At 38.7% G+C, this 22,268-nt stretch overlaps 2 protein-coding genes and 1 non-coding gene across 3 annotated transcripts; 2 read left to right on the top strand and 1 right to left on the bottom strand.

Moving 5' to 3' along the window:
- The first annotated feature begins 1,924 nt into the window (after positions 1-1,924).
- Positions 1,925-13,140, top strand: lovit (loss of visual transmission). Its single transcript, XM_046620011.2, has 10 exons — positions 1,925-2,094; positions 3,361-3,585; positions 4,956-5,218; positions 5,889-6,143; positions 7,420-7,670; positions 8,252-8,365; positions 8,430-8,726; positions 9,510-9,640; positions 10,234-10,408; positions 11,854-13,140. Exons 2-10 carry the CDS (start codon positions 3,386-3,388, stop codon positions 12,082-12,084), a joined length of 1,917 nt encoding a protein of 638 aa, XP_046475967.1. The 5' UTR covers positions 1,925-2,094; positions 3,361-3,385; the 3' UTR covers positions 12,085-13,140.
- LOC124216000 (tetratricopeptide repeat protein 21B) lies at positions 12,719-19,762 on the bottom strand. The gene is given in 6 exon segments (XM_069135254.1): positions 12,719-15,025; positions 15,626-15,939; positions 16,023-16,230; positions 16,312-16,666; positions 16,735-17,052; positions 17,469-19,762. Coding segments are annotated over 6 exon segments (3,972 nt in total). The 5' UTR covers positions 19,613-19,762; the 3' UTR covers positions 12,719-14,392.
- Positions 19,763-21,638: 1,876 nt separating this feature from the next.
- TRNAW-CCA (transfer RNA tryptophan (anticodon CCA)) lies at positions 21,639-21,710 on the top strand. The gene has a single exon. It is a non-coding gene; the product is annotated as a tRNA-Trp (tRNA).
- Positions 21,711-22,268: the final 558 nt, after the last annotated feature.

Below are 22,268 nucleotides of genomic sequence, written 5' to 3'. Positions count from 1 at the left end.
TTAACAGCGATTGCTATCTGGAGGAAAGAGGAACAATTATTGAGGCGATGAAACACCGGCTGATTGTGAGAGGTACACATTTTATCCGACTTTAATCATCCCATTTAGCACCGTTGCAACTCGACAATCGAATAGGTATTGATTTACTTTCTACACGTTATAAAGCAGAAAAAATCTCCGTAATACGTACCACTGTAATGATCATTACCCGTGCGATAAGAAGTAAACTGCGAATGAGAAAAAAGAAAAAATTTCACTCATTGAATAATAATGCTGGAAGGAAAGCTGCGGCAATTTCCATGAAGGAAATTGTACGTATATGTATATGACTACTGCTGCTGGAAATCTAACTCTCGATGGCTCATTTATTAGTTGAAAATACTCGTTCGATCCATTCCGCGTTTGTGCTTCCTTCGTTCGTAACGAGAATTACGAAGTAAGAAATCCAGCCGGCATTTTGTGCAGTAATTAATTTTTCAGCATCGCTAAATCGCAGCTGAAAATTTAGCGCGGTTCCTTATACACCGTAAAAATTATGCTTAAAGCTCAAATAAGAAAAAAAAAAAAATTAATCGTTCGATAAAAACAAGTCGTTGGATAAATCAAGTTTCAAAAATTCTCCTCCTCCATAAGAATAAACTCTGTACGTATTTAGAATATTTCATGACTCCAATAAAAGTTCCATAGATTTTTTTCTGCAAAATTTGATCATTGATTTTTCGCGGAATTATTGTTTTTTTTTTTTTTTCTACTAACTCATTAGTTGAATTGATTATTTCGATTAACAATAAGAAATTCCAAGTTCTAATTCGTTGGAAATACTTTCTGACGTACTCGGAATAATTCTTTTTTCTGTTAGCGAGTGAATTATACGTAAAAGCAAACGTATTTCAGAGGTGATGAAGGTATCTTTATAACTGCAAGCAGGTCAACCGAGGATGGAATCGTCCACGTTGCAGGTACTTGTTGCATCGACACAACCTGCAGCCGCCAGTTCGAGTATTTGCAGAGAGAAGTCGAGGAAGAAGAGGAAACGGGATTAACGAAACGAAAAACAAATAACAAAATCGTTCGCCGCAGACATTCCGTCTGCAATTTCACGCAATTCTAGCATCCGCTGAGGAAGGTCTGTACTTTTATTTATTTTTTTTTATTAATTTTGTTCACTGCACCGGGGAAACATTTAACTTAATCTTTGAAACATGTATTCGTTTTATTCTTGTACGATATACGTATTGTACCTAGAGTATTTACATTCGACCAAAGAATAAGAAAGAATGAGAATAAAAAAGAAAATAAAAAAATTGGTGAAAATTAATCTCTGCCGAATATTGAGCCAACTTGAATCGTGCAACATTGAACAAACAAGTCTTTGAACGCAGTTTTTTTCACCGTTGTTGAAACAAACGAGCTTTCGTTAAAACGAAAGCCATCTTTATGGTCCGTGTTATGATCGTTCGTATAAAATGTCGAGCCAAGTTTCGTCCAACATTGAACGCTTGGAACGACTGTCTACAATATAAATTGTTTTTTTTTTTTTTATCGTAGAATATACTTAATATACGGTATCTTCATTGGACCAGGGAGTGAAAAAAATGAGTAAAAAATGACAAGAACAAAACAGGTGAAGACTGTTCCCTGCCAAATATTGAGCAAACTTTCATCGTGCACCATGGAAGAAAACATTCTTTGAACGAAACTTTTCCATCATTACTGAAACAAACGAGCTTTTGTTAAAACGTAAGCCATCTTTATGGTTCGTGTTACGATTGCACGTATAAAATATCGCGCCAAGTTCTTTCCAACATTGAAAGCGCGTAGAGAGACTCACACAGGCATCGGTTCTTGTTAGAATAACGCGAAACTTGCAGCGCGTCGCGACGTCGCAACACCGGCTCGATTCGAGGGTGGGGTGAGCTTCGGGGTTGGTAGTCGAGCAGCGTCCGTCGACAGGGTTGAACGTAATCCTTGACGTTAGCTGCGGAAGAAGAGTGACGCGATTTTGTAATATTCGGGAGGGAGAAGCCGGTTGATTTGCAACGTTGCGGTTTAAAATGGATTGAAGCCACGGGATATCAGAGAGCGATAATCCAGGTTGGTTGTTGCTTTTTTTACGTTGCGCGCATTTATTCCCCCCCCCCCCCCCCCCCCTTATTCATTAAAATTATCGTTGTAGTAAACTTTTTTTTCTTACTATCAATGAAAAAGCAACTGGTTGTCGGCATATTTTTTATTTATTTTTTTTTCCTCCTTTCTTCTTCTGCTCTTTTTATTCACACCATCCCCGCCATTCAGACTTGCGGATACTTTCATTTGCCGCGTAATCCCGTTGGATTATCGCAATCCGGATCAACAGGTATACCGTATTCGCCCCAATTCACTTTCAATGCTTTTTGTTTTTTTTTTTTTTTTTTTTTACCGTGTTAATTTCGCTTTGAGAATTACTGCTATTTACACATCGACGAGACAAACGTTGAGTAAATATAATTATCAGTCTCTGGCTGGAAACTTTGGACTTTGACATGTCGTGATATTCTTGACAATGTACATTTTCGTGTTTTATTTACTTCAAGTGCGTATTGTCATTATTATATTTTCAACTCTTATATGACAGAACTGTGAAAATCACCCTCTAGGTGTTAAAATCAGTAAAAGAAATAGCGTGTTTCAGGTCACATTAACTTCTCACAAATGAGATCAATAAGTGATTAAAAATAATCTGATTGTCTGGTGCGTGAGCAAAATTGATTGAATTTATTCCGATCGAAAGAATTAGCGTTAATGTTTCATTGTTATTGAACGAATAAAATACACAAAAATATAATCACGTGAATCACTAATCGCAGTTACAGCCAGTGTTTTCTTATATCTTCTACCCTGAAACTTTAGCAAACACTTTGCTCGATTCAAAGAAGCCTGAAGCTAAAAAAAATGTTATTCTTCACTTTCGATAGGTTTTCGAGCGTTTTTATTCTCAATCCGATTAGCAAACTCTCGGGAGTTAAGCCATTTTGATTCGTATCCCCTACAGTTTTTCCATTCATTTTATTCGGGGATTCGGTTAAAGCAAACCAAGAAACCTCAGATAAGGAATTTCCGACCAATTAAAAGTTTTCGAATTCCTCATTTTTGATTTATTCGATGTATCATTTTACGCTTCACAAATTCAGATTTTCAATTCTACGGAATAATATCGTTTTTACTGTCAGGAGAAAAAGAGACAGTGAACGGAAAGCATGAGAACCGTTATAACTACGGAGCAGCAGCGTCCATCCATTTGAATTAAATTTTTCTCGGGGTCAATCGAATTTCGGCTTTTATACGGAGCTGTTACTCGACGTTTGAAACTGTTTTATTCAGGGGCGTATAAGGAGAGTCGGATATAATGGTGGATAAACTGCACGAGTACGAGGGATTGGCCGGTAGAATTCACGGTGTCCGAGATAAAGTTGGTGAGAAATGGAACGGTTGGAAAGAGTGGAAACAGAGTATTCCCTTGGATCAGGGAATCGAAGGTTTTTTGAATCATATCCGAGGCCCTCCGAAGCTGGAAAAGACCCTCGACGACTACTCGCACATATACAGGTGCGTTAGAACCGCTTTGATAGAGTCCATGTACGAATGGGCTGAGTCTCGGGACTTTATACATCCCGACATTCGATTATTCAATTCGATAAGGACGCGTTTTATTAAAAAGTATGTGAATCGATCTTGATCGATTTATTTCAAATTTCGAGACAATGTATACTTGGATAGTTTTAGGGTCCCTATCCCACAATCCCACTTCTCTTGCAATGGTAATTTTCTTGTGATAATTGAATGAAGAAGTTGTCAATTAATGACTAAAAATCGAAATTCAACGCGAGACTGTTGTAATTTTTTTCACAGAAAAAAAAAAAAACAAAACAAACTATGTCGTGGCAAAGAGGATAAACAAAGTTGTAAACCGTTTCTAAATTTCAAAATTTCAAATAGATAAATCGATTTTCACCGTATTTGAGGTATCACAAGGACCGCAAGATGGTAGATGTTAAATATTGTCAATGATAATGCTTTCTATTTATCGATCATAGCGGATGAAAAAAATAAGATTAAAAGAAATACGAATGAAGTTCGATCAACATAGTTTTTATCAAGGAGTTGAAGCAACTCAGGATTTTAAAAATATCGATTTCTTCTTTTGCGCTTTCTTAAAGTATGATGCCTCGAAAATATTCTCTGAAAATTTCAATTAAATTTAACGAACAGTTTCCGAGATATTATGCAATAACTGAAGGGCTAGATGACCCTGGATGGCAGCTTTCAGCGACCGATTTCCGTTAAACCTGTTTCTTTTCGATACTGTGTTTTCAAAGTCGGTGACCACTGTAGTTCAAAAACCACTCGATGGATATAAATTAAATTTATTCAGTTTATTGTGGGCATTAAAAAAATAGTGCTTGATCGTAGGATTGTGTTTTAATTTTATATTTTTTATTTTTTTTTTCTAATCCCAACTTATATTTTTACAAGCAATAGACAATTGCTTTTTTCCTCAAAAATTCGCAAGTAAATTATCAGAGGCCGCCATTTTTTTTTTTTTTTTTTTTTATTCACAGAAAAAAATGCTCTAATCGGGCTGCATTAACTGCTTGAACTGATGATTTTTTCTTGTCTGATTGATTTTGGATGGACCTGTGAAAAAAAGTTACGATGGTCACCAGAAAGCACTACTTGTGAGACGGGTTACAACAAATATGGCGATAGCTTGGTCTACAATGAACGCATTGTTTTTTTTTTTTTTCAAAATAACCATTTTTTCACACCTCTGAGCAGCCCTAACCACTTAAAACAAACTCCGATCGCATTGAATAATTGATTGTCAAGTGTGCTGCAATTCTTCGGGAATTTACTCGTATTTAATACACCCGTAATTGAGTGTGACAAGAACGTGAAACAAGCATCGAAAAATTTAGGAAAAAAACGCGGGGTGAGCTGGTCCGGATCTCGGCCGCCGTAATGGGAATCGAGTTTTCGTACGCGGCCGAAACCGCGTTCGTATCACCGACGCTCCTCAAGATCGGTGTCGACCACCAGCACATGACCTTGGTCTGGGCGCTGAGTCCTCTGGTCGGTTTTTTCGTCACCCCGTTCCTCGGCAGCGTGAGTGACCGTTGCAGAATACGACAGGGAAGAAGAAGGCCGTTCATCCTGCTCTTGGCCATTGGTGTATTCATAGGTGAGACAGAGAGAGAGAGATATCGATCGATTGATTTGTTGATTAGTTTTATTAACCATGGCAAGCCTTTTGCAAATGAAAATAAATAAATAAATAAATACAGGAAAAATAATGCAAAATCTAGAAATCACCGTAACGGTGATGTGAAGAAGAAAATTATAGATATATAATCAACCCTCCGAGAAGAGAATTATTTTTTTCGACGATGGAGAACACTCTGGGTCAAAATGACCCTGTTCCATTTTTCATGCGTTGCCATTTCAAATCTACTAGTCCAATCTACCTGAAAAAATTCACCGGTATACTTTTACTATCTTGGAGTGTTATAGCATAGTATAAATATAATTCATAAATTGGAAGAATAAAAAAATAAATAAATAAATTGAAAAAAGAATTACTTGTTTCAGAAGCAAAAAGGTGTAGGTCAGTATAACCCAATATGTTCTCGAGGGGTTGAACAAAATTTAACAAAATTAGAATAGCATGAATCATGAACCAATTATAACCTGAAAATATTACGGTCGCGACCTTGATTGACATTATATAATTATTATAAATATTAATTCACGTGAAAATATACGTAAATTGAAGTAGAGAGAGGGAGAGAGAGTGAAACTATCCGTGAGGCCTGAGGTGCGATCGATGTAAGACTCGGGGCTTCAATTTCCAGGGTTGATCCTCGTCCCCAACGGCGAAAACATGGGATACGCCTTCGGCGACACCCCGACGTTTGCCAATCACACCGTTCCTCTGGGGCATCGGACCTCGGGCACAAATTCTACCGTCGAAAACCGGCACTCGTCACCAACATCGTCCCATTCTTGGGGGATATTCTTCACAATACTCGGCACTGTTCTCCTTGACTTTGACGCTGACGCCTGTCAAAGCCCAGCAAGAGCCTATCTTCTGGACGTCACGGTTCCAGGTAGGCATCGAATTTCCTCTTCGATGAAGACAAATTTCGAGTCCAATTTCACCGCACCGTCGTCAGCTACTTTCACCCAACTCGAAGTTGAGGGATTGGAAATGCAAGTGGTACAAATCGGTCTGGCCTAAATTTTTAGGATAAAAAAAATTTTTACCTTGTTTAATCGCAAATGCGAATTCTTACTTATGCTTACTTATGCATATTCTTCTTGAACTTGAATTTTAAACCTACACCACTGGTGCGGCTCGTAGCGCGTCACGTTCATCACTTTTAGTCACTTTTTTTTATAAAACACACTTATTTGTCACCATTCTGCGATAAGTCACTTTTTCCAACTGTATCCCGATGATCGAGATTTTTTTTTCAATGCCTATATCCTGTTTATTAGGGTGCACCGGAAATGCAAAATTATTCAAAAATTTAAAAGCTTCAGCTCCGCGTGTAAGGACAGAAAATTCTTTGCCGGACCCCAAAAGTCTCAAAAGGAAAAGGCTTTGAAGATTCGGTTTTCCCGATGAATCCAAAAATTCGTACTTTTTCCATACTTATACACGTATGCACGAGCATTATTTTCAAATGAACTCAAATTCATGCTATTCTCGTTCATCGTATCTTATTGGGAAACGTATAGAAAAACGCATTCATAACCCAGTACTTAGAAATAAAAGCATGCTCATTTTTTTAAATATTTTTTGTTCTGGACGTTGTTCTAATTTTTATTTGTTCCTGGTTAGTTCAACGTGATACTTTTTTCACTCTAATAAGAGGAGAGCCATTTTTGTGAACTATCGAGAAAGTATTTGTACGGATCAGAGAATTGAGAAATAATTATTTTTCGTTTCAGGCTTTTTTCCCAAGAAACTGGTGAATCTCAAATATGCTCTGCTTCGTAGAGAGCGACGAATAGTCGCTAATCGAAGAATTTTTCTAGCAGATTCCTATCACTTAATCACTGACTAACTGAGTTAGTGATTTACTCAGTACCTAAATATTACTAATCCGAAATTAGATCTACAAATTTTTCGAAATACTTAACTTTTTAATCAGTTTTTGGTCACTGTATGGTGACTTTTCAAATATTCCTGGTCACCATTTTCACTTTTTCCGACCAAGGAGACTGCTATCAGCCCTGCACTTGCTCTCTGAACCCCTTAATTATTGAGGTGGTTCGCTAATTAACTCCATTGGGCAGTTACCGCTTAATTGTAACTTGATTATAAACCTCGCACCATTTTAAAACCCTGATTATACCTTACACGTGCCCACGACGCAGAGGATCATGCCCGGGGACTCAGCACCTTCACAATCATGGCCGGATTGGGGGGCTTCATGGGCTACGGACTGGGGGGCATCAACTGGGACGCAACAACCCTCGGGGTCATGCTGGGGGGCCACCTTCACGCGACCTTCACGTTGATCACGATAATATTCGTAATATGCGTACTTTGCACCATAACCAGCTTCAAGGAAATTCCACTCGAGGTTCTCGAGCGGGATCAGTACCAACGATTCCACGATCAGAAGGTAACGATGAAGATATTCCGACGGTACTGTTATACGTTCTCTGTCAGATAAATTTATCCAAAACAATTAGGTGTCTTATTGTCATAGTTAAATTCGCCTTTTGTCTTCTTATAAATTAATTGAATGGAAATAACCTTTCCGAGAGAAAAAGGATTTTTTACCATGAGACTAGCAAACATTTTTTTTTCCCCTTTGACGTTGACGAAAAAAATCATTTTCTTGCTAGTTTTTACTTTATTCTTATAACCAAATCGAGCTATCGTTGCTTTGGCAAAAAATTATTCACGGTAATAATATACTTTTTTACACAAATCGGAAAGAAATATTTTTTCGAATCGACGATAATAAATTCTTTCTTTTCGCTCTCACTTTTGTCGTTTTTATTTTTATTTTTTTCACTAAACAGATGGAAATAAAGATAATCTAATGTCAATCATGGAGATAATACATTTTATCTAGATGAATTTGTATATACACGAATAATTTCTCCGTCATAAGAGTATCTAGTACCGCAATTACGATATTCTGTTCGTTGATGATTTTCTCGCTGATTTTAACCGTTCGCAAACTTCTCTCCGCAGATGTCTGAGAGCAGAAAGTCGGAAGAGTCGGACAAGATTGCAGCCGAGGAGTGCACGTCTTACGGAACCCTGACGCAGACGGAGGATCCAACGAACGTTGGAAACAATGCAGAGGCTAGTTGACGATGAAATAAAGAGAAAGTTGAAACATAAAAATCAAACGTATCCGCGGTTTCAGGAGTTCATCCTCAGGCAGCTTCCCAACGACGAACGTCCGAAGCGACCTGGCGCTGTTCCCATTATTCCCGACGTGCTTCCGGAGGCATCAATGGCGATTGAGAACAACGAATTGGACGACGGGGCCGAAGCCAATTCCAGAACAACTCTGAGAGAGTATCTCCTGTCGATACTCTACATGCCTCACAGCATGAGGATGCTGTGCTTGACGAATCTATTCTGCTGGATGGCACACGTCTGCTACTCTCTCTACTTCACCGATTTCGTTGGCGAGGCGGTTTACGGTGGTGACCCTAAGGTCAGGATTAATCGGAAATCAATAAGTAGATTGGAAGAAATCAAACTTTTGGGAAACGACAGAGTTTTGAATGGCAGGAAACCCGACGGCTCAAAGTTCCGAAATCCAAGATTTCGTAAATTCAAGTTACGATAGAGCAATGTTCCGAAAAGTAAAGTTACGATAGAGAGAAATTGCGGGAGATTAAGTTTCGATAGAGTAGAATTCTGAAAATTAAAATACACTCACACAGCGTAGTTTATTCAATGAGTGGGTGTAAAAAATCAGAAAAATCGAAAATCGGAATGAACATGACTCCGAACGTAAAAATATCGAAAATCCAAAAGGAAGAACGATCAAAGTGGTGAACTTGTACGAAGTCAGAAATCCACAGAACTGAAAATCTTCGATCATTCGGAATTCTAAATTTTCTCATTTTCGCACTTTTGGAACTTTGATTTTTCGGAGTTACGCCCTTTCGAAATTTTGCACTTTCCTAACTTTGAGCATCGGGTTTCGGACCTTTCGAAACTGATGTTTTGCCTAAGTTTAATTTCTTCACTCAAAGTTACTCAAAGTTCCTTACCTTTTTCAAGAGTGAAACATGATGTCAGAACGATGTTTTATAACCCATTTTTTGCATCTCAAGGTGGCGAAAGACATATTTTGGACAATAATCGTAAGCCATATTTCCCAGATGAAAAAATGGGTCGTTGAACGTCTTTTTGAGCAGTTTTAGCTTTGTGACGCTGTTTCCGGAATTCTACCCCGTTCCTTTCCAATTCTTTGCAATCTTCATTTCAGGCTTCTGACGGATCTAATGAACGACAACTTTACGAATCTGGGGTTCGATTTGGGTGCTGGGGAATGTCCATGTACTCCCTATCATGTGCCTGTTACTCGCTCGTCATTGAGAAACTCATTAAACGCTACAAGTTAGTCTTAGTCATAAAATCTATCGTACTCAACATTTTCTGCGTCATTGTGAAACGGAGGTCATTCGCCATGTCATTAAATCATTACTTGTTTCGTGTCCTGTGCTCAATGTTCGTTTGACGCCTGTGAGTTTTAATTGGTATAACAGCAAGTTACGGCTAATTTGTATTGTATCGACGTGAGAAAAGTGGCACACTAATTCGTTTGAATCAAATATACGCTTACCACATCACAAGGTGATTAATGGTTATTAAATTCAATCAATCCAATCTTTATATTGAGCGCAGATATGCTTTTCATTCTGAAACACGGCCGTGCGTTTGCTAAATCCGTGTCATAAGTTACATCCAAATCTTCATCTAGCGAACACATCATTCTAAATAATTTGTCAACTCACTGTTCGGTCAAGCGTAAAGCAGTCGATCGGCTGCCCGATAAGCTTGATGAGTTTTGCAAGTTGAATAGGAAAGAATATTGGTATAAAACCAAAATTATTAACTCATTTTTAACTGCATACTAATCTTCCTACTCTAGGAGAATTTTCGAAAAAATAACAAGAGAATTATTAATTCATTCCTCGGGTCATCCACAGAGCCAAGAAAGTGTATATATGTGGACTGCTGTTCTACAGTACGGGAATGATGATGATGGCGCTAACGAAACACCCGGTGGGTGTAATTATCTTCTCGTGGACAGCCGGCGTTATGTATTCGACACTCTTCACAATGCCGTATCTGCTGATTGCCCATTATCACGCTTCGTCAACGGTAATATAAGCCCACACGCAGTAGACGCAGCTACGGTGAAAATAATTCTCTGAAAGAAAAAAAGGGGCAAAAATAAATAAATAAATAAATAAATAAATAATCAAACAGAAGTCAATTTCCGACAATCAAGCTCCAAAATATACAGCTCGACGGTTTATCGGTGAGGAATTCGGGAGTAAATCGAACGAAATCGGTGAACCTTGAGAGAAAATTGAACTATACGTTACTCAACATGATATGTCAGTTAACAGATTTATAAAAAAATATTCCATACTGTTACAGCGTGTTGAATTGCAAAGCGAGATGCAAAAGATGATTTAATGAAGATATTTCTTTGGCGGACTGACGATGAGATGATTATCATCGAAAGCGAGGCCTTTTCCGACTTTTAAAATAAATACGGGACATTTTATTGTGAAAATTTATTGATTGACGTAATTGGTAAATTTGTACCAAGATTCTTATAAAATTTTTCAAAGAATATTTTCACCCCGGTAGCCTATCTCGTAACTATGGCTGGTAATATAAAAATAATCGATTCAAAAAAAATTATCCAACAGGACTCGATTGAATCGATAGAAATTAATCGAGTAAACGATTATTTCGTAATTTTTTGAAACGGTGCACTTAAAACCAAAATTTCGTTTATTTCAATACGTAGACTAAATGGCGGAAAAGTTTGTTGATGATTTGTAGTTTAATTCAAAATATTTTTCAATTTCAGGTGAAAATATTCATTCATCTTTCGCTTATTGTATCAAATAGGTACTTGGTAAATAAGAGAATGATAGTAATTGATATTTCAATAACATAAATTGATACTGTATCGCGGCGTTCATGAGAGTAGGAAACAAAAACCGATTTTGAAGAAAAATAATCGATTATACTCGATTAATCGGGAAAAAATACGTCGCTCACGGAGTAGTAGGAGGGAGACAGCACTGCGCTAAAACTTTACCCCAGTTTTCAGATAACGTGAGACGAATTGTCTGAATGCGATTTAAGCGCCTCTTACGGAAAAAAGTGAAATTTTCGCTATAAAATGTAAGAAATGAAGGGCGGCGATCATAACCTATAAACCTCCGTGCTACAAGTACACTCCGTATATTCGTAAAATACGCATTTGATGTGAGTGAAAACCAGTGAAAACCGAGCAATTGCTTTTCCAACCTCAACCGACGTTAGATCCGAATCGTAAGATCATAGAAGGAAGAGGGGAGAGCGTTACGCGGGCTTAGACCGCAAGAGGCGCTTAAATCGCATCTTGACAATTCCTCCTCCGTTGCCCGAGAAACTGGACCAACTTTTGAGCCGAGAGCTGCCTGAGTGTTGTCTCCTTCCTAATTTCCTACTACTCCGTGATCTCTATCGATCCTCTCCACTCTAGGTGGAGATAATAAATAAAATAAAAACCTAATAAAACCACCATTTCATATCTTCTACAGTTCGAAGTTGGGTTAGATGGGATTGCCGTTCAAAGTGGCGGTGTCCGAGGCCTGGGTACGGATGTTGCGATCGTTTCGTCGATGGTGTTCCTGGCGCAATTCCTCCTGTCCTGTGGTCTTGGAACCATAGTCAGCGTCTCGGGAACGACAACAGCAGTCGTATGGGTGGCATGCATGCTGGCAGCTTGCGGTGCCGTTTCAGCTACCCAAATTATGTACTTGGATCTCTGAAGAGCACACGTACTATGTAGACAAATTTGAGCACAGAGCCACTGGTTGATGGATATACGCAATTGCCAGTGTCGTGCAAGATAATGAGTTTCGTTGTCTAGAGGAAAGTATGAAGAGATTATGCATATAAAAATTAATTGTCTCTGTAACCGGCATGAAAGATACAAGATTATCCTTATTTTTATCTCTGAATATTCGAAAAGATGACGATAATGACGGGAGATTGTTACACATCAGTGAGATAAAAGCAGGCTCATCTGAACGAAAATTAAAGATAAACTTGATCCAAATTATCTCTATGTAACATGAAAAGTGAGGTGAATTTATCGAAGATAATTATCTTTGATAAAATTATGTAGGCAACGTACAACACTGACGAATTCGCGAATTTGGGTGTTAAAAATTACGTACACCATACATTCGGGAGTGCGAAAAATGAAAACGCATTGAATCATGGTATGATACAGAAGCGGGAAAAAAACTCGTTTCCGATCTTAGCGACTTGTGTCTGTTTAATTTTCGACAATTTCAAAGTTCGGTTGTTATATATTGAAATAAAAAATATGTGGGAAACATTACATCAGCTGCGATTGATTTAAATATTAAGTTTGTTAATATCGAAGGCGCAGGAAACTTCGTGCAAGCTGATGGACATTTATTCATATTACATCGTGTCATTTTAGAGTAATAACCACAGTGAAAAGTTACTTTTATTGATACAAGGGGAATATTCCTCGCTCCTATTTGCTGAATAAGTTGTCAACTACCAATTTTGAATCAAACAAAATATTTGAGCATGCACAAATAGCCAATAGTGTATACATATAATGGTATGTAAAGTGATTGAAATACATCGTCGCGTTAAATCTATGATATACATACACATACATATTTTAATCTTATCTGATTTATTTAAAACAAAATTGTCATTGTATATAATATAACGTAATAATCGTAATAGGTATGATGTAAAACTGTCACTTTCAACGTGTAAATATTACTTATTACTGTAATCAAGTAGCATATAGAGTTAATAAAATTAAACGAACATCGTAATCAATGTTTCAAGAATCCCGTGGTAATAACGTGTGAAAAAAATGCCTCGGAGCAATTCAACAGTTTGATATATTTCAACTGTAAATAGATATTGGAGGAAAACGAATTGAATGCAATCACCGAAATTCCCAACGAATAAAATCACGCGAATTGCGCAGCAGCCCTTTCACATATCTATTTGTAGCTAATTGACACTTCAAGCTCGATTCAATAAGTAGATATATCGTTTAGTTATACATGTATACATTTTGTTGCATTATCCACGCTTCCTCATCACCAGCCGACGTGCGGATACTAGTGTAATCGTACATGTCATATCAAGATGTATCGTCAAATATTTATAGTCAAGACAGTATTCGCCTTATCTTACAGGTATACTTTATAATTTTGATTCATGTAATTTGTTGTGACAGCAGCTGGTGGTGATTAAATTTGAACCATCAATATGCTGACGTATAATCCGTGGTGAAAATTATGTCTACGATTTTTTACGAATTTTTCAGAAAATCGGGACACTTCGTACAATTTTGTGCAACAAATTGTTCTCTCACAAAATTGTGAATACGCATAGTTTTTCATAAAAACTTGTAGATTTTCATGAAAATTTGTATTTTTATACAAAAAAAAAATCTACAAGCTACTAAAATTTTTAAACACAAATATTAAAAATTCTTTACGAAAAACTATGCATATTTACAATTTTGTACGAAATAATACAAAATGTTTCAATTTCCATAAAAATTCGTAATGGCAGAAATTTTCATAACGACGAGTGAAAATAAAAAAGAATGAAATTCAACCGGATCGCATTTCATTTGTCAGGAGTGAAATTTTAAACGTCGTTGCAGTGAATATTTGTTCCTCAGTTTTATGAGCGATTAATGCTTACGATTACAGTGGACGGAATAATTCATTTAATAATCAACTATACCGGGAGGATTCCCTGAAAGCGAACATTTCGAAGGACGTTTCGCAGCTATTCGGATCGTCCTCCTTCAAATTCGTTTTTATTCGAATTTTCGGATAAAGAAATCGGAATGGATCATATTAGAAATTCTATTCTTTTGCAGTTATTGGGAGTCAAATGGGCAGCCGTAGTTACATATTACACGCAGTAAAATACTTCGTACGTAACTTCGGAGATCTATCTGCCGGCGAAGCGTCTTTGAAATCATACGATTTCCAGGAATTCTCCCGTTACAATCTCATTTGCATGCAAATATTGCCTTTCGGTAGAACGATATTTGTAAAACTAAGTTCGCAAATTGTTCATAGACTTTTCCAGTATGTCTTTTTTTATCCGTGGATAATCCGGATTTTGTTTCAACACTTCGTTGCAAGTTTCAATGGCGTCAGCGTAAGCCTTACTCTTCATATGGCAATAGGCGAGTTTGTAACCGACGGAGAGTTTCGACCTTCCTCCGTACTTCCAGGCCTGGGAATACTGGACGGCGGCCTCGCGATAATTCTGTTCCTTCTCGGCTATGTAGCCGGACAATTCGTGGGCTCGTACACAGGTCGCGTTGTGCTGAAGAACGCGCTTCAGCAGCTCGTTGGCCAGCTCGTATTTGCTCGACTGGACGTAAATGTCGGCCAGCAGGACCCAGCAACGTTCCAAGTATTCGGCATCTTCGAAGGACCAAACATTCCTGCAAACTCTCTTGAGGTGGTTGCGTGCTCGCGGCGTTTGCTTAAGCAGGATGTGAGCCGTAGCCAAGCCCAGCGCTGGACCGACGTGATCCTTGAGCGCATCCTGGCTCGCCAGAGCTGTACAATCTTGTAGGGCACGCTCAATGTTTCCCTTCTGCTTCGTCGCCAAGAGGAAGAAATCACCCAGCAATCGGTGGGTCAGCATCTCCTGGATGCCTCCCTTTGGGTTCAGTTCCTGGGTACAAAATTATTGGAATTAACGTTATTTCGACTTACTTTTGGAGGCCTGAAATTTATCAGGTAATGTGCCTAATGAAAATTATTTTGTGATGGATCACACAGCGTTATTACTGAAATTCCGATGTATTTTATCATGTAATTTAACATTTGGATACGAATTAATACATAACAAATCACATGACAAATCATGTGCAGCAAAGCGAGTATAGATTATGAGATAAAATACATAACAAATCATGTACCGAAAATATGATTTTAGATTTAAGTTCAATCTTAAATAGATAATCTTACATTTTATGGAGATAATTGCCTGAAAAACTATCTTGTATATTATCTAGAAGCATTTTTATCGACAACTTGTATACGCATATTTGTATCTTCATCTAGATATTACCTAATTAATAGATAGTCACTATCCTGTAAAAGACTGCTAAGTTTAAAAAAGTTATTAGGTACTATCTAGTTACCGTAACTTTCAGTATATTTACAGGTTTACTAATTCCCACCTCCCTGAATATGACTCGCACTTTTCTTTCCAATGTAATAGAATTTCTTTGAAACGTCACTCTCTTTCAAATGTATGATAATATGGTACCTGCAATAAGCGTTGAGCTGTTTTCAATGCCAGTGATCTTGAATCTTGGTACTCAGAATCACTGTCATTGAAAGTATCATTGGTTAGCGCAGAGTCATCGTCAGGGTCCAAGCATATATCAATCATGTTGTAGATGGCCTGCTGACCCCACTCCGGATCTCGTCGAGCAGCATTAAAGTACCGAAGCGCAGAATTCAGCTTGCCAAGTCTCCAATCTAACAGACCGGCGCAGTAAGAGAAGCCAGCTTCTTGGTTTGAACCACTCATACTAGATTCTGCCCTAGAGATCCACTCGTGAAGGTCATCCATGTTGCCTAGGGTACGACTTTCGTTTATTTAATGAAAACTTTGCTTCGCTTGCAGAAAAATAATTAACATTGGATCCTCGTTGTTCTACCTGTTCGACGAGAAACTTCTATCAGTCTTGCCAGCGCTGTCCAATAAGTCGGCTGACGAATTAATAACTGACGAAAATGGAACGCAGCAGTTTCAAAATCCACTTTGCGAAAGGCCAGATCAGCCATCATCACCAGTGCTGCCTCGTTGCTCGGATCCATTGTTAGTAAGGCTGCACAGTTTTGAGCGCAACGATCCAGGTCGTTTACCTACAAAAAATATGGTCTTGTGATCTGGCGTAAATTTCTTTGCAAGCCTTGCTGCATTTGAGTAGAACATGTCATATATACCTGCATGTAAATCTTGGCGAGCGAAAGCAGAGCCTTAGTGTCACTAGAATTGTGACTCAAAGCCTCCTTGTAGTAGACGATAGCCTGGTCAAAATCTCTCAGAGATGAAGCATGCTCCGCCATACTCGAGCATATTTGAGCCAGCAACTCCTTCTGCATTGTTGAACCAGGCGTGACAGCAGCTCTCTGAACAGCCCTACTCTGATTTTCTCTGGCTTCACGCAGAGTTGCGAGGGCTGCCTGCGTATTGCCTGCTCTTTTGCGAACCTTGGCCAGTAACAGTAGCTGTTTTGTTCGCAGTTCTAAGCTCTGTAGGTCGTTTGCATTGCGACAATCTGTAAACGATCACAAATCGCTGTGAGAATTTGGGCATTGGACGAGAAACTGATGTGTATAGCCAATACTCATTTCAGTCAAAAGGACTTAACTTGCAACTCTTGAGCAAGAGTGGCTTCCGCTTTGTCGAACTGTTTCATTTTCATGAACAATTCTGCCATATCCAATTTCAGATCACCGCAACCTTCCTGGCGCGTTGCTTCTTTGTAGTAATTTATTGCCTTTCCGTATTGGTGTGTTTTGACCAGTGCCTTTCCCATTTTGCTAGCCAGTATTTTGTCCGATGGACTTTTCTTCAGGGACTGTTCATAGGCTTCTATCGCGCGGTCCGGTTCTTGAATGGCGATATAGGCATCCCCAAGCATGCTGTATGTTGTCGGACCAGGAGAGTGCTCGACTAGTTCTCTGATTGCAAAAACGATGGTGGGTTACGTACAAGCTGGTTTATTTATAATAGAAAGAGTACAATTTCGAAAATTTTCAGGTGAGTTGAAAAATTAACGACGAAGCCAGGAATTGAACCTGGTATCTAGAGATGCTTTACCGGAGACTTACTCCACTAGACCACCTAGCCGTCCTGACTACAGTGTCATTAATGAGAGAAATTAATAGTGGAAGCAAGTAACGCCAATCCAATGATGCATTTTGATGAAATGTCATTATTTCTCACAATCAGTATTAGTATACTCATGTTTATCAAACTCGAATACTTCAGAATAATACTCAAGTTGCAAAAAAGTGTTTTTTTTTTCCAGTCATTTGTTAAATTAACGCTACCGACTTCAACCCCGGATTAGTTTTTTGTTCGCACGATATCTCACCTGAAACACTTGGCAAAAGCATTCCTGTCCTTTCTCCACTTGAGGTGAATTTCAGCGAGTCTTGTGTGCGCTTGCAAGTAGTAAGGCTGACCTGGATGAACTCTTGATAAATGACTTATGGCCTGGTCTACATCGCCCATGTCCAGACAGAGTTCAGCATTTCCGATTATTATGCGACTCTCCTCAACAGTGCCACATAATTCCCCCGTAGCCTCCGCCATAAGTGAAATTGCTTCATTATACTTTTTGACTTTACTATAAGCAGATATGAGCTCAAGGTAAAGCGTCGCCTTGTCTGCGGTGGGTATCGAAGTGGTTGTTGATATACCCTCGCCAGGCATTAGACCGGCATACGACATAGCAACACGCAAACTATGAATACAGCTATTCAGGTCTCCATTTTCTTTCTCGACCAGTCCAATGATCAAATGGTACATGGGATCATCTCTGACTTTAAAATTGTAGCTCAATCCAACTTCCAAACTTTGCGAAGCCTGCTGATACTTTCCTTGGCGAGCGAGAATTTGAGCCATTAACAAGTGACCTGGTGCGCTGGTTGGATCAACCGAATCTAGTAGTTTTCTCAATGCTTCCAAAGCTCCGTCAAAGTCCCCATTTTGCAATCTGACTTTTCCCAACAACATCAGAGCTGCCGCTAAGCCAGGACAAGCGTCGCAAACTTTTTCGAGTATATTCAAGCACTGCTTTTTCAACGTATCGCTTGACGAGTTCTTCTCTTCCGGAGCACTGCCAATTGACGTGCTTGGTAAATATATCAAGAACTCTTTTACAATTTCCAAACAAAAATCCGGATTCAAAGTTTTGAGATACTCAAATCCGTAAGGAATACCTTTAGAGTCTTCCAGCAATATCATGGCTGCCATGTCCAGATAATTTACAGCTATACTTGGCTCGTGATTGCTCAATTTAGCTGACATGTACAGAATTTTGGGACTTGTGGCATTTACCTGTATCTCTCTGAGAAAGTCAATTTGCTGTCTGGCCAAATCTGTCGCCCCTGAAGAAGTGTCGAGTAGCTGGCAATGCGCCAGTCCCATCAATGCTGGCAGCGAAGATTCGTCGATTCGTACCGTACTGCGGTACCAGTGTTCGGCATCCTTGATTTTTCCCATGAATACATTCAGGTTCCCTAATTCAACCATCAGTTCACTGCTCTGAGGATTTTGCTGTACACATTTCTCAGTGATTTTTGTCAGCTCTGTTAATATGGCTGGATCCCGTCCGGTTACTCGAGAGAATAATTGCACTCCATCTATGAGAAGGTGTATATTTTTAGGCTCCGATAGCAACAAGTATCTGAAAAATGTTTGCAAGTATCTTAACCCTTCGGTGTAGTCGCCGTCCCTGCACAGCGATGCTATAGCTTTAAGTTTTGCGGCGCTTGTGTTGTTTGAATCAAGTAATAGTATTCTGTTAGAAGTTTCTAGCCCCTGTTCCCAATCTTTCATGGCCAATTGGTTGGACATTTTTTCTATCAACGGCATGGACAGTTTTGGATATCGAACTATGATCGAGTTAAGTATAGATATCGCGCTTTCGTGGTCTCCATTCTGTTCTTTGTAGCTTGCAGAGCCAAGTAAAGCGTTAAGATGTTTTCTGTCTTGTTTCAGAGCCTGCTCGAAGTAATCTGTGAATTTTCCTGCGCTCCCCTCTTTTGGTAGGTGCAAACTAATCCATCCTTTGATCAATAGCGCATCCATATTCGTAGGATTTAACTTATATGCTCGGTCAGCATATTCCTTAGCTTTTTCGACTTTACCGAGTAGAAACAGCACGGTGCCAGCCAATGTTAGTGCTTGAGGTGTAGCTTTTCTTTTATCTTCGCGGATACGGGCGTCTAGCTGAGTCAATGCACCTCTATCAATACTATTGCCAAATCTGTGAGCATAGCTTTGCACTAATAAAGCAGCCAGCGTTGTATCTCCATAGCCAATTAATCCTGAAACTTCCTTAGCAGCGTCTCTGCCTTGTCCTATCAGTGCGTAAGCCAAAGAGAGTAAAATTTTCAAGTTTTCGCTAGCTGGATGAGCATCGCACGCTTGTTTCGCGTGGACTAACATGCCATTATAATATTTTTTGCGGCAGTACCACTGTATCAGTGCTTTATACTCGGTCTCATCCATTTTTTTTTTTTTTTTAACGGTCTAATAACAAGTTTTTGACTTATTTCATCTCTAAAAATGTCAAGTCCTTAATTCGACACTAGTCCTTATTGAATCTGTTCTTTGTGTCCGTAGGATCCGGCATGCCTTCAAGCTTATCGGCCTCTACAGTAGGAAACATTGCCACTGGATGAGGACCAGTTAAAAGGTGCGGAGGTCCAACCACATATGCACTGAGTTGTTGCGTCTTGATTGTTTCGTAATAGCGTTGCAGGTACGTACAAGTTAGGTGCATGCGATAATTGCGAACAATTACGTAAATGAACGCTGTCTGAAACGTTGGACAAAATCAGGATTAAATCAGATAAGAACAAGATGATTAATTCACATGTTTAGTTCGTCGTGCGATTACATTTCAATCGTTCGTGAATGTAATCACGGTAATCTTTCATTACCTCTGCCAATAGCCTTCCCAATCCTTTTCCCTCATGTTTTTTTGGTACTTCTACCGCATACATGTCCAATACCCGATCATTTTGTTTGTAAAGAAGTACCGCACGATCTGATGAAGTAGAATAAATAAATTGAGCTGAAAGCTACTGATGTCGGCAATACTTTGTTATGAGTTTTTAATGAATGATTATTTGAATTGAGTGCCGAGTAGCTGCCAACAAAATTATAATCCAAGGTGATGTGAGCAGTACGTTATTTATTGATAAGAAAAAACAACTGACAAACATGATTAATTGGAGATGAGAACTGGTAATGCAGTAATCGAACACTCGTTAGTTGAAAACTAAGGTATACCATTTGGGTGTAGCTTCACGTAGAATACACCAGGATCATGGTTAACACCGTACAAGTACCTTAAGCCGATCGGTCGTATCGCTGATTTAATACGAGCAGTAATTAAGGTACTAAGCCGAAGCATGTGATTGGAATTTTGTTGTCTTGTGATTTACTGCGATTTATCGCTACCGCAGGATAACCCTACTGGCTGATTGGCTTCATCTTCTTCGATGATAATTCAATTTCAGCTTAGAAGAAGCCAGATAGTTCCATGCGTTGTAAAACTTTGTTCGGCGAGTCAGTTATCAACGATAACGGACTTACAGTTAAGCAACGTTTTAGACAACCAACTGAATCCCTATCAAGGCATCTTGGCCAATGGCGTCGCGTTGCTAGGCAACGGAAGGCTATGCTTGTAACACGTGCTTCCACGCTTTGGTGAAGGGGACCACTTTGCTCATAAAAGAGGCCATTTTCGTCTAGAGTGGCCATTTTGAACAAATATTTCTCTGTAACGTAACGCACCGTCCGTAACCGAGACTGTATTACGGTCTTTCAAATAAATCGAAAACAATTGCACCGAGTGAATTTTGGAGTTAATTATAATGAAATATGTTCACAAATCCAAATCATTAGTAAAATTAAAAAAACTGAAAGATATGAGTCGCCGCATTTCATGTATTGATTCATTGATTGATTGACGTCTATCAGAATTTCAATGAATATCGTTGATTCAATTGTTCCCGCGAGTAATCCAGCTAGAATAAACATGAAATGTCAAAATTTGTTCGCTCTTACAGCAGTAATTGTTGGAAAAACCATAAATAGGGGGTATAGGTACATATATTATGTTACTGAGATACGACAGAAACGCCGTCATTAAATTCATACTGAGGAGTTCATTTCAAAATGAAAACGATATATTTTTATTTTAAATTATTATTTTTTCATTTACAGCTGATGTCGCCCAATTCTCTAGCTTTCGTCGGTTGAATAATCTTACCTACGGCTGACACTCCGCAATCTACAGAGGATCAGCCAACGTCCAACGGCCGTTATCTTCTCGAGAAGCTTCGATTAGTTAAGCCATTCAGCGTTGTTGAAAATTAAAATTTAGTAGCTGTGACCAGTATCAATTACAATGAAGCATCGTGATTTCTGTGATAATAGTCAAATTTTGAAACAAATGGACAGATGTGCGATCCGTTGAAATAAATCCTTTTGTTCATTTGATCAACGTACATCAGTCCTCACAAGAGACTCCGTGGCGCAACGGTAGCGCGTCTGACTCCAGATCAGAAGGTTGCGTGTTCAAATCACGTCGGGGTCAAGGGAAATTTTTTTTCTATTTTCTTTAGCCATGAAATTTACATTGGCAGTTCGCAGTGCAATCGAGGGTATTAAAGTAATTACTTCTGTTGAATTTTAACTTTGGAAGATGGTAGAATGGAATGAGAATCGTTTCCAGAATTACAAAAATTTCACGTTGTGTACATCGAGAAATAAAATGAAGCAGGAAATTTCTTCAGACTAATTGTAAAATAAAAACGTTTGATTGTTGCATGCGGAACAATGAAGATCCTTATGTCAGAGCCTGGCTGAGTGCTCCAAATACCATGTCAATTTCTACACGTTCCTATAGACGAGTACATAGAAATGGGGAGACGATTGAAGTTGACAAAATGAAATAGCCCTTTTTTCTCTGAGGTCTGATCGGAAACGAGCAAAAACAGCTACCAATGAATAAATCTGTCTTGTGCAATTTATAAAAATTATGTATTAATTGATATAACTGGAGCGATTGAAAGTGTATTGCATTAAGCTTGATATAATGAAATAAAGTGACGATCGGATCGACGTAATTTTTGTTTAATCCTACCATAACTAT

The sequence above is a fragment of the Neodiprion pinetum genome, chromosome 4 (assembly GCF_021155775.2).
Source record: "Neodiprion pinetum isolate iyNeoPine1 chromosome 4, iyNeoPine1.2, whole genome shotgun sequence".
Classification (NCBI taxonomy): Eukaryota; Metazoa; Arthropoda; class Insecta; order Hymenoptera; family Diprionidae; genus Neodiprion; species Neodiprion pinetum.
Note: the sequence above shows the minus strand (reverse complement) of the source record. Positions and strands in the feature narration are given on the sequence as shown.

Bases quoted from the DNA above. Each gene is read 5' to 3' on its own strand.
- lovit (XM_046620011.2), top strand. From the start codon at position 3,386: ATGGTGGATAAACTGCACGAGTACGAGGGATTGGCCGGTAGAATTCAC. The intron at 5,219-5,888 runs GTGAGACAGAGA...TTCAATTTCCAG, and splicing joins GGCCATTGGTGTATTCATAG to GGTTGATCCTCGTCCCCAAC. The intron at 7,671-8,251 runs GTAACGATGAAG...TTCTCTCCGCAG, and splicing joins AACGATTCCACGATCAGAAG to ATGTCTGAGAGCAGAAAGTC.